Source organism: Megalobrama amblycephala, linkage group LG9, assembly GCF_018812025.1.
Source record: "Megalobrama amblycephala isolate DHTTF-2021 linkage group LG9, ASM1881202v1, whole genome shotgun sequence".
In the NCBI taxonomy this organism is placed as follows: domain Eukaryota; kingdom Metazoa; phylum Chordata; class Actinopteri; order Cypriniformes; family Xenocyprididae; genus Megalobrama; species Megalobrama amblycephala.
In genome coordinates this window covers 6,404,298-6,422,161 of record NC_063052.1, presented here as the reverse complement: position 1 = coordinate 6,422,161, position 17,864 = coordinate 6,404,298, and the positions used below count along the sequence as shown (strand labels likewise).

Here is a 17,864-nt window from a genome sequence, read left to right as displayed (position 1 = left end):
TTCATCTTGCCACTTTCTTGGTAAAGAAAACACCTTTTTACTCAAATTAATGAAAATGGACTTATTGCGTTTTGGAACCAAACTCTTCATATACAACATGCTAGTGCAAGTATATAATTAGTTCAAACTTTGACCTGTGTGACCTTTTTTTAGAAAATGTGCAATGGTTTCTCTAGATAAGACCCTTATTCCTCGTCTGGGATCGTGTAGAACGCTTTGAAGCTGCAATGAAACTGTAATTTTGACCTTCAACCATTTGGGCTCCATTGAAGTCCACTATAAGGAGAAAAATCCTGGAATGTTTTCATCAAAAACCTTAATTTCTTTTCGACTTAAGAAAGAAGGACATGGACATCTTGGATGACATGGGGGTGAGTGAATTATCAGGAAATTTTAATTTGAAAGTGAACTAATCCTTTAACCCTGTAAAACCCAAATATAGAAAAAAATGAGCAAAATAAACAGATATACAGAGCATTTAACTGCAATACACGAGGCAACACCGACATCACACGTTTTTACTTTATTCCCACTGAACTAGCTGACGGGTGGTTTCTTATTACAGTAATTTTACCTTTGCGTAAGAAGCAAACAGTGGAGGAGAGGAGGAGCTGTAAGCGTGTTGTGCTCTGCTTCAGTCGCTAATTGTCAATGACAGTCGACGTAAAGAGATCGCAGCTTCACCGCTGCTGACCAAAGACGATTATAATCATGAACTCCAGTATAAGCAACACTCCGACGGACATTCAGGTAATAATAAACTTATTATACAGCATTTAAATATGATTTTACGGCCTTCGAATAAATGTTGAATCTGCCTGCCTGATTGTATGCGTATGCGGCTGTAAGCTTTCATAACAAAGAGCCTCGCACACGGGTAAAAGTGACCTTATAAATAAAGCGATATGTAGTGTTAATAATATAAAAAATCGAAAGTAGTGTGTGTCAGAATGACAGATTGAGTTAAAAACGGTGTTATGTGTTGCGAATCGCGAAAGCTATTTGAATTAAAGACAAAAGTGGTAACTTTAAGTTCTGGATACAGTGAATTATATATATGATTATTTGGATATTTGTTTTCTAATACGTTAAAATGTAAATATAGTTGAGAATTGTAATGTTATTCTTTAAAACACACGTGTATGAAAAGTGGAATTTAAATTTTTCGTAAGCAGATTCGTCATCGGTGTGTCGCCTCGCTCTGTTTTCGTTGCACTTTAATAACGTAATAAGACAACACTGAATAAGTTAAATCGCATATATTAACAGTTATGTTTCTCCTACAGAATGGTCACAAGGATGTTGACCCAAGCAGTATTGAAGACGAGCCCCTTCTCAGAACGAACCCCAAGAGATTTGTCATTTTCCCTATTCAGTATCCAGACATCTGGAAAATGTACAAACAAGCTCAGGCTTCATTCTGGACAGTTGAGGAGGTGAATACTATTTTTGAATTATCAATTTAATATTAAGATTATTTTTGGGCAAGGGTTTATTGTCATATAAGAATTTGCTCTTAACGTGCGACCATAATAGGACAAACACAGGTGGTATTAAAGGTATAGTACACCCAAAAATAAAAATTGTCATTTAAAAGCTGGTTCTATCATAATTATAATGCTATAATGATATAACGACCGGTTAGCTTGATATCATTAGAATCACTTTTAGAATGATTTTTACAGATGATGAACAATTAAAACATTAACAGCCAATCAGAATCCACCCAACTTTAAAGAGCACGAGCATTAAAACTGCAGTGCACGTTTATAATAAACAAAATATTATTGTGCGTTGGTTGGTTTGTAGTTGGTGACAAAAAGAGTACCTCAGAGATGACGTGTTTTTGTAGGCCAACCCGGAAGTTAGCGGCGCACAGGTTCCCTCGATCGAAAGCCTATGCATTTTTCCCATAGACTTTTGGAAAATCGCAAAAAATAAGCTCTGTGTTTAACAAAGGGTTATGACACGTTTCTTTACAAGTTAACACAACATTTATACATTTTGAAGCTTAAATAAAGTCGTCAGATATAAAAAGCTAACAGTAGGCTACAGCACACCATAGTCGCGGGTCAACGTCACCATCGCCAAGCTTCCTCAAACTTTATTTAAATAACAACTTTATTTAAAAACATGCTTGCTGATTATGATCTTATCCACTTTTCATGTGAAATGCTTGTCATAATTACGTCTAAAGTCCACGCCAAAGGAAGTAGTCCCTTTTAGCAACTTGTTAGCAACCGCCGTTTTTAAGACACAATAAAGGTTTAAAAAAAATCACAAGTGGGTTATAACTGGTTATGTCATAGATCAAAAATGTGAAAATACTTCGGCTTTGTTAACCACAGACCTTATTTCAGGTGATTTAGCAAAAATCCATTAAAAAACCCATTGACTTTTGCCTACAAAAACACGTCATCTCTGAGGTACTCTATTGGCTCAAATTACTTTTAATAGGTACTCTCTTTAGTGCCTGATTACAATTCCTACAAAATTATGTTATGATAAATGCTGTTTGAACTACATTAATGAACATTAATGTCTGTATAAGTTAGCTTATGTACTAGCGTAGCATACATATACCTGTTTAACCTGATAGCTTAGTTTATACACGCATTACCCTACATGTATTCACAATCATCTTTAATGTAATAATTGCATGTTAAGTGTTAAATATCCAAATATTTCAGTTTTAAAAAGAATGTAATGATGTTCAGTTATTCACTTAAAAGGCTGTTATTAATTAATTAACAGTTTATCAAGTGAAGGAAATTACGTTCAATTTGTTTCATTATGCATTATATAGGAAGCGATATATATTTTAAGTTAATATAATTTGTTTGTGCATAGTATGATTAACTAATAGTTGATAGAGACCCAGTTTCGAGGGAGGACCTGATTTGTCATGATATCGTAATAATAACTATATAGTTTTAATAATCGTTCTAATTTTTTAGAATAGGAAAATCCGCACCATAACTATAACGATAACGACACAGAGGAACAAGATTATTAGAATCACTTTTTCACTTTTAATAAAAACATTGACAGCCAGTCAGAATCCACCCTGTTTTAAAGAGCTTAAGCATTTAAAATGTAAAAGACACACAATATAATGTTATTGTGCATGTGGACATGTGGACGCTACTTTGTGTGAACAAGCATTTACCCCCCCTCATTTTGTTTCAAACCTGTCCATTAAAGTAAGAATGCCACATTTGAAATGATGGTGAATTATTATTTTTGTATAGGTTGATTTATCAAAGGACTTGGTTCACTGGGACAACCTGAAGTCTGAAGAGAAACACTTCATATCCCATGTACTGGCTTTCTTTGCTGCAAGTGATGGGATAGTCAACGAGAACCTGGCAAGTGCATCTCCTTCTAACCTACATTAAGATGATGGAAACCAATATAAAATGTTGGTGTATTTGGTTATGAAATAGATCAGTAGAAAAAGATGTTTCCAATAAACATAATGTCTTTATTTCTCACAGGTGCAGAGGTTCAGTCAAGAGGTGCAGCTCCCAGAGGTTCGATCCTTCTACGGGTTTCAAATCCTTATTGAGAATGTGCACTCCGAAATGTACAGCATGCTCATCAACACCTACATAAGGGATCTGAAAGAGAGGTGAGATGAAAATGAAGTGTACTTTTCTACTTTAACAATGTCAGTTACAGGTGACAGGTGCAAGATTCAGTTAAGCAGTTTTTGCTAACATTTTCCTTATGTGGTTTATGAGCCCCAAAAACACGTCTTATACACATAAGAGATGAAGGTATTGATTGTTCTACTTGTGTTTTCTTTGATGGAGATTATAGTAGTCTTAAAAACAACCTGTGTTATAAATGTTCATACATAGGCTACTAGTGACTTCAAACATAACAACATAAATCGCACCGCCTTGCATACTATTTTCGGAATGAAATCCAATAATTGTTTCTTACTCATTTTGGGGTCCTGATTCCAAAGATTTCACACTTTTTCACAAAATGCAAAGTGCATTTTGTAGCATTTTTGCTTTCAACCACTATTTGTAAGGTGAAGTCTTGTATTATCTCTTACCACCAGAAAAACTGCCACAAAGACTCCTACCTTCCTCTGAATTCTCATTTTATGCCTAATCCTGATTTCAGGGTTAGAATTATGGCCAATGATAGAAAAAAATGCAAACATGAGCCAAATGTTTTCTATTACATCCAAACAGAAAATGACAGATTTCATGAAAAAAGGTTCTTTGACATTAAATTGAGTATTTGAACATATTTTTCCACTCCTTTGCAAATTGTAAACTAAATTATTAATTTTGAATACTTTTTGTCATTATTAAAACCAAAACGTTTGACATTTGACTGCTTTTGTTAGTTTGATAAGTGCATTGTGGAAAAAAACTGTATGTGATATGAAGTTTTTAATTACATTTTTTTGCTTAAAAATATAATTACTTATTAATTAATCATTAAATTAGGTAATATTACGCTATTTCTTTTTCAAATCAGCAGATTATTTTTCCACAAGATGCAGGGCTGTGTTATTATTATTATTATTATTATTATTATTACTACTACTATTACTCTTTTAATATAATGTAAAGATCCTCTCTAAATCCAAATCTCTTCTTCCTAAAGGGACTATTTGTTTAATGCAATTCAGACCATGCCTTGTGTAAGGCGGAAAGCAGACTGGGCCTTACAGTGGATCTCTGACACAAACTCATCTTTTGGTGTGTGGAAAAATATTTTTTCCTAAAATAAGACTACAATATTGATTATTAAACTTGATCAACAGCACTGTTTGTTCATTCATTTATTTTTAGGAGAGCGATTGGTAGCATTTGCTGCGGTGGAAGGCATCTTCTTCTCCGGATCGTTTGCTGCCATCTACTGGTTGAAGAAAAGAGGCCTGATGCCCGGACTCACCTACTCCAATGAACTCATCAGCAGAGATGAGGTTAAAACAAAATATGATGATGTTATCAGTAGAGGCTTTAAGATAATTAGATCATGTTTTGATCAAGGTGTTATCTGGATCAATGATAAAAATATAGAGGTAACAGTGAAGATCTAATCAAGGCTATTGTTGATTACTCATTGCATCTGAAACTTCACAGGGTCTGCACTGTAATTTCGCCTGTCTAATGTACAGCTACTTGGTGAAAAAACCTTCTGCTGACAGAGTGAAAGACATCATCACAAAAGCTGTGAGCATTGAACAGGTAACCACACATTGCTGTGTTCTAGTAATGTGGAATGCATTATTTCAGGCATGAATGTAATTGCATCTGTTTTTGCTTGTCTTTCCTGAAGGAGTTTCTCACAGAAGCCTTACCGGTCAATTTGATCGGGATGAACTGTTCTCTCATGAAGCAGTACATTGAGTTTGTGGCTGACCGGTTGCTAACAGACTTAGGATTGCCCAAAGTCAGTATTTTATCAGGATTTTCTTATGATTTTTGTCTTATAATCTTTATATTTATATAACTGTGCTTTATAATTTATGTCACAAAAGGTTTACCTGTCAGAAAACCCCTTCGACTTCATGGAGTCAATTTCATTGGAAGGAAAAACTAATTTCTTTGAGAAGCGAGTTGGCGAATACCAGCGACTTGGAGTGATGTCAAATATGATGGACTGTGAATTCACTCTTGATGCAGATTTCTAATGATGAACTAGAAGAAATTTTATTTATTTATTTCACAGTGTTTTATAACTTTCTACAGACAAAAAAAAAAAATGGCAATTGACTTTTTGTTTGTTTTTAAGTCCAAACTGAAAATGAAAAATAAACTCTTTAAGTTTTGTTTTATTTTTGTTTCTTTTTTTCATCTAACAGTTTAGGACCCATTGTACACAGGCAGGCAGGAAGTGAATTATGGGGTCTCTTAAGCAGAAACAAAAAAATATTTTGTGGTGTAAATCTTTTAGAATATGGAAGATGTTTTATATTAAAACACAAGTTTTGCTACTTGTGTAACATGAAACATGATAACCCATGAATACATTAACTATTGCTAAAAATGACCTTGAAGTGTGAAAATCCATTATATTCTATTTAGAGAGAAAACTTTAAAACAGAAGGTTATATTAAAATAAAAGTTTATTTGTCAAATTAGCCTATAAGATGTTGGCTACAAGAAATTTGCCTGTGCGCGAATAGAAACCACGCAGACGGAAGAAAAATAACAATCTCTAAAATATTAAAGAGAACACTAAAAAAAGAACAAGTAAGAAGAAATACAAAGAAAGAAGTAAAAATATAGCTAAAGAAAATCACAGACAAAGCCACTTTTATAGATGGGTTGGTAACGAATAAAGGGTCCATGGATTTTTCTTTTTTAATATCAAGATTTTAGATTAAAGGTATTGATTTTTTTTTCTCTCAATAACAACAGTAAGCGTTCAACTTGATAGAACTAAAACCATAACTCATTTTTTTTTCAGAAGCTTCTCATTTGATTGAAACCTAGCGAGTTGCCTACATAGACAGCATTGTGGACATCGTATTTATTTTTCCTACTATGGTAGTCAATGGGGGGCGAGATCTGTTTGGTTTATGACATTCTTCCAAATATCTTCCTTTGTGTTCAGCAGAACAAATAAACTCATACAGGTTTGAAACTACTTGAGAGTAAGTAAATGATGAAAGAATTTCCATTTTTGGGTGAACTATCCCTTTAACTCGAGTAGACTCGGAACGCACTCAGGGTTGAGAGAACCGAGAACCAGATCTTATTCAGAACCGATTCAATTTTTCGCAGTTGATTAATTAATTACTTACCTGACAAAATGATATGTAAGACAAAGGTGTATGTACAAAATTATATGTGAGACTTTCGGTTACGTACATTTTATCTCGGATATATATTCATCCGCCAGCCAAATATACTCTTATCAGTGTTTCCTGAACTATTCAACTCGTAGTCGGATTCCTGACTGAATGACTCTTAAGAGTCGGTTCTTTTAATTAATCAAAACCGTATGAATCGGTTCGATTTTATGAATCGAACCGTAAGTTATTGCCCAATTCTAAATGAAGCAAACATTGTGTTGTACTGTAGCTAAAAGCTCGTGAGACTTAAATCAGTTGCTGACTGGTTATTAATACGACAACAAACTCAGATTGTGAGCTTTACTGTAAATAAGTGAATGAAATATGTTACTACAGTACATGCTTAGTCTTTTTATTCAATAAACAGAACCAATTATTGTCTATCCATAATATAGTATTTTTTGTACCTATTGTATTTATTTTTGTGTGTTATCAGTGTTGTCTAGGTAGTCAGATCGATAGGTTGAGGCACAGCCATCATGTAAGAAGGCGAGAAATACTAAAGCCACTCCCTCCTGCCGTTCACTGTCTCCCCAGTCCCGCTGCCAGCAGCAGCTCACTCTCCGTCTCTGCTTGCGGTTCTTGTCCGCCTGCTTAAAATGGACCTGGACTGGCGAACTTTAGCCACACAGCGAGCGGAATACGTGTCCGACCGTATCCGCGGGCTGCTGTCCTCCGGCCTGGATTTCCTCCGGGCCGAGCTGGGGGTTGATCTGGGGATAAAGCCGGAGCAGTATCCGTCGTGGCTGATTCTGAGCGCGGCGCTGTTCGGGCTGGTTGTGCTGGTGGTACTCGCGGCCTGCGGACGGAGGAAGCGCCGAGGGGCCCCTGTAACTGTGAGTCCCAGCACCGCCGCCGAGTCCCCGGTCAAGACCGCCCTGCCACCGAAACCTGTGAAGACCGAACCGAGCGAACCGAAGAAGAAGAACAAAAAGAAAGCCTCCGACAAGGTAAGCGGCCTGTGATCGTGATTTCCTAGTGCTAACGGCTGTACCTCAAAACCAAGACAGCTGAGTTCCTAGACAGCCCTTTTGGACACTTATGTGATACCTAAATTTGAGATATAGGTAGGCAGCTTACTAGGTTTTGAGATGCAGTGCCATAAATCATATGGAAGTGACTTGAGTAATTACCACGAGAGATTAGCTTGAGTAGCTGCTAACGTGCTAACCTGTCAAAACCATTGAGAAACAGCTTTTGATACAGAAAGCATTTCCCTATCGACTATTTCATTCTAAATAGTTTTTCTTAACCCGTTAGGATTAAATTAACAAATAAGACGTTGTTATTTTACTACAAGTGTCGTGACTAGAGAGACACGAAGGCGATAGAAGAGCCACGTCGCACAGTACAGCAGACCGGTTAACTCACGCTCTCAAAAGTTTCGTTTTTGCCAAACACCACCTTTTGTGAGTTTAACCCATATTGTGACAGTTTTTATGGCCTAAGAGGAGTTTTCAAGCACTGTCAGTTGATAGAGGAAGGAAATGTGGCGTTTGTGATGGTTGGTTTGGTAACTGTCATGTGCTTGCAGCAGAAGGCCCAGGCGAATGGACAAACAGTGGCTGAACCTCAGCAGGAAATCAAAGTCACCGAGGAGAAAAAGAAAACTGCACCAGCACCAACACCAACACCAGCACCAGCACCAGCACAGCCACCTGCTGATGCAAAGGTTGGTTTCACTTAGTATTCATTCTGGTTTCATAGAGGAAGTGTATGTTTATATGTTTGTAGTAACAATAACTGTAGTATTAAAGTCATAGTATTTCACTCTTCTCAATAGCAAAACAGTTTAGAGATTTTTTTGCTAACAACATCGAACATAATTATGCAAAGACTTATCTTTTGTGAATGTTTATGCAGCACTTTAAGATCAAATGTAATACTTTGTTTCCTACATGTCATGCAACTATTAACTGACATAAAAGAACCGTGAACATGAGAATGTTGTTAAATTATTAAAATATGTACTTAAAATCATGTTGGGTACGTCAAGTGATTATTTTATGTCATCCCTGCACTACAGACTTGTTTTTCGCTCATTGTATAGATTATAGCTATATGATATTATATATATTATGGGTCAGTTCTTTTACAATGTTTCAAAAAGATACTCTTCTGAATGCTGAGTTTCTTGTAAATGTGAATTCAGTTGTTCATTCATGTGCTCGGAAATCCTTAATACGATATTTCTGATTCCACTTGAAGGGCACGGTAAAACTACTCGTATAGACAGTTTTGGAAAGCACATTTGATTTTTAGCTCCGTAGTGCTATGAACGTTTGCATCAGCCTTGGTTCAGTCTGTAAACAGTGATTTGAGAGAGGTCGGGTGTCAGTATCGTTCTGTAATTTGATAATGCAGATACAGCAAATGTAGGGTGCATCCAGAGGGGAAACATGTACTTTGTCCCAAGGCCTTAAACTTTAGGCATAGTTTTTACTATATGAAGACCAAATAAGCATTTTAAGATATCTTAATATGTCTGAAATGGCACTTTGTATCTGTAGTAAGTGTGAGAGCAAGAAGTTACTTTTGTTTCTGACTTGTCAGGAAGTTCTAAATGAGTGTTTTTGGTTCCTGTGTAGACCAAGAAAAACAAGAAGAAACCAAAACCAGAGGTGAAGCCAACCCAAGAGGTTTCCTCCACCGATGGCAAGGAACCTGATGAAGGTATGAAACTGGCTTACCGAACTGCAGCAACTTCACTTTTTCAGTATTAAATCTGTTTGTTAGTAATTAGACTCATAAGTTGAAATGCAAAATATCTTGCTTTAAAGAAATTAAAATGAGCTGCTTTGAGAGGGTTCTTTTTTCAGTATGACTGTGTTTAGCAGGTGCTTGGGAAACCAAGGTCAGTAATCGAGAGAAACGTCAGCAGCGCAAAAAAGAGAAGGGCCCTGGCGACAGCTCTGGGAGTCCTGAAGCTGGAGATCGTGCCAGCCAGAAGGTGGAGCAACCTGTGGTTACAGCCACAGCTGGCACCAAAAAGAACAAAGGTATGCATTTCCTTTATTTTAGATTTTTCTGGCATTCAAGAAAAGGTTAATACACAAGGGTTGCCTTTAAGATACAAGCTAGTTTTAGCCATTAGAGCTCTCTTCCTATGATTTCTTGTAGAGTCATCACGTCCCAAGGCTGCGAAGGGTGATGCCATCATAGCCCCAGGTAAAAACTTCATTTACAGAATATAGATTTCACTTTTTCTGTGTTGATTGTCATGAAAATTGGATTTAAATATCGTAAAAAATATTTAAAGATAATACATTAGACTTTTATTGTTAACTAAAAGAATTTCCAGAGTTGCTGTTATAGATTTTATACAATTCATGAATGACAGAAGTTTGAAAGGGCATAGATTCCATGTACAATGCAGAAAAAAGAAAAAAATTGGGTCAGTAAGATTTTATTTTGAAAGGAATTAATACTTTTATTCAGAAATGATGCATTAAATTGATCAAAAGTTACATTTATAATGTTACTAAAGATTTCTATTTCAAATAAATGTGTTCTTTTGAACACAAAACATCGATAAGAATAAAAAATGTTTCTTGAGCACCATCTGAAATCAGAGTGATTTCTGAAGGATCATGTGACACTGAAAACTTGAGTAATGGCTGCTGAAAATTCAGCTTTGCCATCTCAGGAATAAATTGCATTTCAAAATATATTTTCATTTAAATTGCAATAATTTTTGCTGTATTTAAACACGAGACTTCTTTCAAAACCATTTTAGCAACCCTAAACTTTTGAACGGTGTCTGCTCTGCATATACCTTACAAATATCATCTTTTTCTTTTAGTGACGTCTAACTGGAATGATGCGAACTCTGTTAACGGTGGAGGGTGGACAGATGTGCCTGTGAAGTCAACACAAACAAGCGCTTTAAACAACGAGAAGTGGTCTGTTGGGAGAAAGACCCTTGGGCACAAGAACCGTGATAACACCACCTGGAAACAAGAGTCGGAAGGTAATAGATCACAGTTGTTTATGACCCTGCCTTGAGTTTATAACCGTTATTGGCTGCATTTGGGGGTTTTTATCTTTCAGATGATTGTGACAGAGCTTGGAGTTTGTTCTTATGTGTAGCAACTGATTAGATGGCAGTTTCAATGAAATTCAAACCTCGTTGTTATAGGAGTTATTTCGCTTTACTTAAGATGTATAGCATGGTAACAACATATTTATCACAGTACTTTATATTTTGAAAATTAGCAGTTGACTAAAATTGGGTTTATCAAGTAATATTTTTCAATTTTACAGCTGCTGTGGATAAACATTCTGTCTTATTTTTATTGTCAGGGCCTTGGACTGGTTTGGAAGGTAGAAATAAGGCAGAACCAAACCCAGTGAACTTAACAATGCTTGGACTGAACACATCAGGTACGTGTAACCTTTTATTTTCACTAAGCTGACGGTTTTGTAAGGAGCACATCATATTGTCCTTGTATGCTAATAAACACTACAAACATTAATCATCTTTTCCCATGTATTTTCACAGGTGGAGAGACTAAATCAAACATTGAAAAAGGGCAACGGGACAAAGTACCCACCGTTGACAATGAATGGTCCAGCTACAGTAAGATCAAAACTATTATAAATATTATGTTGTTATTATAATGTTGTGAGTATTATAGTCAAAACTTTTATGAATATTATAAATGTTGAAAACAGTTTTGCTGCCTAATATTTTAGTGGAAACTGAAAAAAAGTTTTTCAGCAAGTTAAAAGGAACAGCATTAGAAATCTTAAATATTAACATTAAAAAAAACCTTTACTGTTACTTTTGATGAATTTAAAGGGTTAGTTCATTCAAAAATAAAATTTCTGTCATTAATTATTCACCCTCATGTCGTTCCACACCTGTAAGACCTTTCATCTTTGGAACACAAATTAAGATATTTTTGATGAAATCCAAGAGGTTTTTTTTATCCCCCATAGAAAGCAACATAATTACCACATTCGAGGTCCAGAAAGGCAGTAATGACTTTGTTAAAATGGTCAACGTGACTACAGTAGTTCAACTTTAGTGTTATGAAGTGACGAGAATACTTTTTGTGTGCAAAAGCAAAAAAAAAATAACAACTTTATCCAGCAATTTTGTCTTTTCACTGTCAGTCTCCTACGCTGTTTACATTGTACAGACAGTGCAGGTTTCCAGGTTATGCACAGAACGCTGGCTCAGTATTGGCCGACGCTGTTCACGTGAGCAGCACAACGCATGCGTGTGATGCTGACGCAGGAGCCGGCCAATAATGAGCCGGTGTTCTGACGCAGAACACGGAAGCCTATTCTCGTCGCTTCATAACATTAAGGTTGAACCACTGCAGTCACGTTGACTATTTTAACAATGTCATTACTACCTTTCTGGACCTTGAATGTGGTAATTATGTTCCTTTTATATGGGGGATTAAAAAAAACCTCTCAAAAATATCTTAATTTGTGTTCCGAAGATGAATGAAGATCTTATGGAGGGTGAGTAATTAATTAAAAATCGGTTCTTAGATACATCGTGATGCGGACGCGGACGATTCTGAATTGATTCCCAAATGTCAAAATCGATTTTCTAAAGGTTAATTGATAATATGATATTGACGGAAGGTAAAAGGCAGAACTCTGAAGCACAAAAGCGCAGCGCCCGGACAGTCTGTTCGTGTCCGTGGAGTGAGTGGAACAGAGCGAGTCCATTTATGGAAGTTGAGCTTCACGCTCACACGCAAGCATGAAGCTCAACTTCCATAGGAATGAACTGTAAATGCTCACTCTGCGCCAGTGGATTAAGAGACCTATGATGGCTTAGCGAGAAATCCGGCACTCTCTGCATTAAAAGCTATAGCATATGGAAGCACGTTGGTTTCTATGAAATTGACTGGAAAAAGCACCCGGGCTGCGTTCCTCAAAAGCATTGTAAGCCCAAGTTGATCGTAGAGACCATTGGTGGTATTGTTCTATGACCACCTGCTTACAATGCTTTTGGGAAACACTACCCTGGACAAGCCACACTATATTCAAGTTATGTTATTGCTGTATTATTAATATTTTATAATATTGTTATATTGCACATAACAGGAGGATGTTGTTGGAAGTCTATTATTTTATAGTGATTCAGAATATGGTGAAGTCTTTAAATTTCCTATAAGCATGCTACAGGCACACTTTTTTTTTTTCCTGTTGGTTCTTTGCAATAATGGGACATATGCTGGCAAATGTAACCTTCCAGTTGACTTGCCAAATCACTTCCATTTGTTTTATTAATAAAAGATATTGGAAGTAATTCATTATAGATCATTACAAATACTTAGCTTTAAAAGTACCAAGTAGTTACACAGTGGCAAAAAAGAAAACGTGAATAGAAAACAAAAGATGCATTGATAATCGTTTTATAATCACATCGCAGCCCTCTGAATTGTAATCGATTCCCACCCTTAGAATTTTAATTTTTGAGTGAACTAACCCTATGTGTCCTTGCTGAATAAAATGTTTTGTTTTTTTTTTTTTTTTTTATAAATCACACTGACCCCAAATTTTGAATGATAGTGTATATCATAAAGGACTTATTAACATTTCCAGTGTCTCTATATGATTTCAGATGGTCTTGCCGCTGACCCGAGCTCAGACTGGAAACCTCCAGATGAGTTATGGGAGAATTATGAGCCCAAAGTTGATGCTCCTGCTTTGAAAGAGATTCCAGTTTCCAAGCCACTTGGGGTATAAAAAAAGTTATAATTAGAGGTTTCTGTAACAATCTCAAAATTATTTGTATCTGTATTCAGATAAAATGAATTGAGAAGACAGTTTAAAATGTAATTTTGTAGTGCGGTTGTGCTTCAGGTGACCCGAGGCCAAGTACCGCCTTGGAGACCTTTCCCATTCTTGATAAATAAATATTTAAATACATTCAAATTATAATGCTAAATGTTAAATAAATAAAAAAATACTGTTTTTTTTTTTTTTTTTTTGCAGGAATCAAATGAAGACAACGACAAGACGGATCCTGCAGGTGGAAAATCCAAGAGACGAAAGAAAAAGAAGAGACCAGAGGAAGAAGGTTCAACCACTGAGGTAACAATCATGTTTTAATAAACCGAGAATTGACACTTGAACACTTAAACATCAACAGTAATTCTACATGACTGACCAAATTGTGTGTTCCTCTTCCAGGTGACTCAAGAAGGTTCTGCTCCTGCAGAGAAGAATGTGACTGTCAAGCTTCATCCTCCTCATGTTCCAAAGGATGAGGGATCCAAGCAAAACGTCCCTCCACAGTCTTCACAAAGTGAGTAAATCACAGACGAATTGGTGAATCTAGTGAGAAAGTTTAAAGAGGGACTATTATGCTTTTTTACAATTCAATTTTTTTAGTGTGTGAATGATGTTGCGGTATACAAAGCACAAAGTCTACTCTAAAGGGAGTTATTCTCTATATCAGTAAACACTAGGGGTGTAAAAGTACATGTATTCGTCCTGAACCATACGGTACTGTTCGGTTCATGCAGTCAGACGACGAATACAGTCTGAAAATCAGCGCTGTTTGCTAACCACCACAACAGGTAAAAAAGCAGAAGAAGAAGAACAGACGATCTAGATATACATATAATCTCTCAACCGGTGTTTCAATTCGAAAAAGGCATCAATAAAATAGCCTGAGAATAATATCTCACGTAGCATATTTACCTCAGTCAGGCTATAGGCGCCGATCCCGTGGCTGGAGCACCCACGGAAAAATACGAGATATTCTCCATTGATTTTAACAAATAAAGAATCAACTGCAGCGTTCAGACACAATCTTCACCTTTTTATATTTTATTTAAGGCTGTTTCTATCGTGTTATTTTAATGACAAACGTCGAGAGCGCATCCAAGTGATGCACGAGCACAAATCTCTCAACTCGCAGGCGGATTTCCTTCACTCTCGCGGACACTGAACGCGCATTCTCAGATATACAGTCTCATGGCACAGCTGTTTCCTTAAAGTATTGAATGAAATGTCTTTGAAACATTGTGTATTAGTCAAATATATTGCATTTATTTCACTTCAGCTGTGATAAAGTATGCAAACGCAGTGTGAGCATCACTGCGGGAAGCAGAAAGTGTCCGACTTCACGTCTCCGTTTTCAGCTCCTCCCCGACTGCAAGCGGCAACTCTCGCCGATCGGTTACATCCAGCCGCAGCTGATGTCGAACATACCGTGGAACTAAACAGAGGCTGTGTCCAAAATCGCATACTCTCTTTAGTAGGTACTTATTCAAAATAAGTCATTACTTCACGACTGCCAAAAAAGTATGTTCTTTATAGTATGAATGTAATTCAGACATACTACATTCTCCATGCTGTCATTATCATGTGACCTACCAGCGTCAGTTAGGTCTCTTCACTGCCATTCACAAATACTCTACCGTGGGATGGTGAAGTGTCCATCATATGCACACTTCAGAATCTTGCCGGAAGCATTAGGTCATCCAGGTACTTTTTGCCTATTCTTTTATGAGTACTGTGTATTCAGACATAGGCCTACTTCTTTTGTCACATACTGGTGTTAAGTATGTGATTTTTGGATGCAGCCTGAGAGTTACTGACACACTGAAAAGGGAAGTGCTGCAACAATGTGAAATATTTTTTTTTATTTTTTAAAGGGCATAATAGGTCCTCTTTAACAACAATATAATATGTGAGGTAAATGCATTTGACCATATACATGTCTAAATGTTCCTCCATTACGGAGTTTATTATCAGTATAGTTTGGGTAAAACACTGAATTGAAAAATATTGTTTGTATGTTATTTATACTCCCACCCCCGCACTTTCAGAGTTGACTTTGGGATGTTATATAATAACATTAATAATATAATTTTTTTTTTTGCTCCCACAGAGAAATCTGATCAGAACTGGGAACCACCGAAGCAAGTTCAGAAGAAAAAGGCCAGGAAAGAAACATGAATTGTGAATAACATCCAGGATAGCTTATGCAAATAGATTGTTTATGCAATAATTCCACAGTACAGAATTTTATACTGAATAAGTTTACTGTGCTTTTAAAAAAAAAAATCCAAAATAGAAACAAAACTGAGTTGAATGAACTCGGCAAAAAAAGAAAAAAAGAAAGAAAGAAAGAAAAACTATAGAGTAAAGGTGAGCAGTCCATGGGCTGGAACACTACTTATGTGCACTATTATGCTACACTGAGGTTTGTTAGTATCAAACATGCTTTCGGTGGAGCAAAACATTCATGATCATTATTTTTCAACTGCTACTAAACTGATTTTGAACTTGGAGTGTTGAAATCATTTGGGAAATCTACTTTCTTTCCATCTATTACTGTTCCTGTGGCACTTTAGTACTGGTGAATTGCACTTTGGTGTCCAGCAGTTTCTGAAGTGTTGCAGTTGCTGTTAGAAGCCACAGAGAGGCGCTGTGAGCCGGCGTCTCCTCCAGCAGTACTTCTGTGAGGTGAAATACTGTAATCCTGTAGATCGCTGTGGTGGAAAACTAAAGAACGGTTATATTACAGAGAATTTTTTTAATGCTAAACCTATTTTCTTAAAGCTTTTCTTCCGTCCTGAGTATATATTTTACCCATATGACTGGGTATGTGGATCTTGGAGATGTTTAGAATTACAACTCTTCCCTTTTTAATCAACTACTAGTTGACTCTAATGCTTTATTTCCTGCAAACTAAAGTAGAAAAAGCCACGCCATATGTATAGAACTATAAGGGCTTTTTTTCTATGGTAAAACTCTTTGTAATTGCACTGTGCTGAAGGTTGTAAAATACCATGTGTATTTACTTTTTGTTTCTTGCACAATGTGAACATTACATTTTTGTTCATGTTTTTGACTGAGTAAGTTAGTAGGTTTATGTGATTTTGATTGGGAAAAGTTGATGATGATTAGCGCAGCTTTAATTCCATGACACTAAAACAGTATCAGTATAAGGAATCTGTTGCCTTAATCTATACTTAGTAGTGTATGCTTTCTGTTCTCTTCCTCATTTCCAAGTTTTTTTTTTTTTTTTAGCAGGTTTAACGTTACCTTTCCTTTCAGATTTGATTGATGTCAGTGTTGCACTTGCATGAACTTAACCATTTATATAGTGATGAACAACGTCCTGATTCTCTGTCCACTCGTGCAAGTACCACTCACTGTAAATAGGCTTTAATGAATGATGATGATGATGATGATGATGGATGTGGGGTGGGGGTGGGGGGAACTGCGGGTTTAAAATGCATATTCATATTTGGGTTGACTTAGTGGTGTTTTGCCCATGGTCGTTTTGTAAATTTCAGTAGATCATGTGTTTCTGAGGCACTCTGGTCTAGCATCGGATGCCTGCCTTAGTTTATCATTCTAGAGGTTACTCAAACAATGTATTTCTACAAATTTATGGATTTAAGAATGATCATGTTTACTTAAGTCAATGCAATATTTCTATGTTGATTTGTTAAATAAAAGAAGATTGCTATTTGAGCTTATAGAGCTGTTGATTTGTTAAATAAAAGAAAATGCTCTTTGGGCTCACAGCTTCTCCTGTAGAGTATTAAACCCTAAAGGTTATTTTATTTTGTAAATGTTATATTTAAGAAATTTAATATTATAGTTTAAAAGTATCCCATCTGCTTAAAGGTGCCCTAGAATTAAAAATTGAATTTACCTTGGCATAGTTGAATAACAAGAGTTCAGTACATGGAAAAGACATACAGTGAGTTTCAAACTCCATTGTTTCCTCCTTCTTATAAAAATCTCATTTGTTTAAAAGACCTCCGAAGAACAGGAGAATCTCAACATAACACCGACTGTTACGTAACAGTCGGGGTGTACGCCCCCAATATTTGCATATGCCAGCCCATGATGTTCCCAACATTATGAAAGGCATTAGAAAAGGGCAGCCAGTTAACGTCTGGATGTGCACAGCTGAATCATCAGACTAGGTAAGCAAGCAAGAACAACAGCGAAAAATGGCAGATGGAGCAATAATAACTGACATGATTCATGATATCATGATATTTTTAGTGATATTTGTAAATTGTCTTTCTAAATG

The 17,864-nt window shown here is 36.3% G+C and overlaps 2 protein-coding genes across 5 annotated transcripts; both read left to right on the top strand.

Moving 5' to 3' along the window:
* The first annotated feature begins 576 nt into the window (after positions 1 to 576).
* rrm2b (ribonucleotide reductase M2 b) lies at positions 577 to 5,764 on the top strand. Its single transcript, XM_048201376.1, has 9 exons — positions 577 to 750; positions 1,287 to 1,436; positions 3,252 to 3,368; positions 3,498 to 3,631; positions 4,630 to 4,724; positions 4,818 to 4,951; positions 5,112 to 5,216; positions 5,308 to 5,421; positions 5,510 to 5,764. The coding sequence occupies exons 1-9, from the start codon at positions 712 to 714 to the stop codon at positions 5,660 to 5,662; spliced, it is 1,041 nt and encodes a 346-aa protein (XP_048057333.1). The 5' UTR covers positions 577 to 711; the 3' UTR covers positions 5,663 to 5,764.
* Positions 5,765 to 7,341: 1,577 nt separating this feature from the next.
* On the top strand, positions 7,342 to 17,298 carry mtdha (metadherin a). 4 transcript variants are annotated; one of them, XM_048201374.1, is made up of 12 exons: positions 7,342 to 7,779; positions 8,367 to 8,501; positions 9,418 to 9,502; positions 9,664 to 9,828; positions 9,950 to 9,997; positions 10,632 to 10,799; positions 11,132 to 11,212; positions 11,331 to 11,408; positions 13,419 to 13,537; positions 13,793 to 13,891; positions 13,991 to 14,105; positions 15,699 to 17,298. In XM_048201374.1, the coding sequence occupies exons 1-12, from the start codon at positions 7,429 to 7,431 to the stop codon at positions 15,764 to 15,766; spliced, it is 1,512 nt and encodes a 503-aa protein (XP_048057331.1). In that variant the 5' UTR covers positions 7,342 to 7,428; the 3' UTR covers positions 15,767 to 17,298. The 4 variants fall into 4 exon arrangements, with proteins under 4 accessions (XP_048057331.1, XP_048057329.1, XP_048057332.1 ...); XM_048201372.1 differs by having other exon boundaries at positions 8,364 to 8,501; XM_048201375.1 differs by having other exon boundaries at positions 7,343 to 7,779; positions 9,667 to 9,828.
* The last annotated feature ends 566 nt before the right edge of the window (positions 17,299 to 17,864 follow it).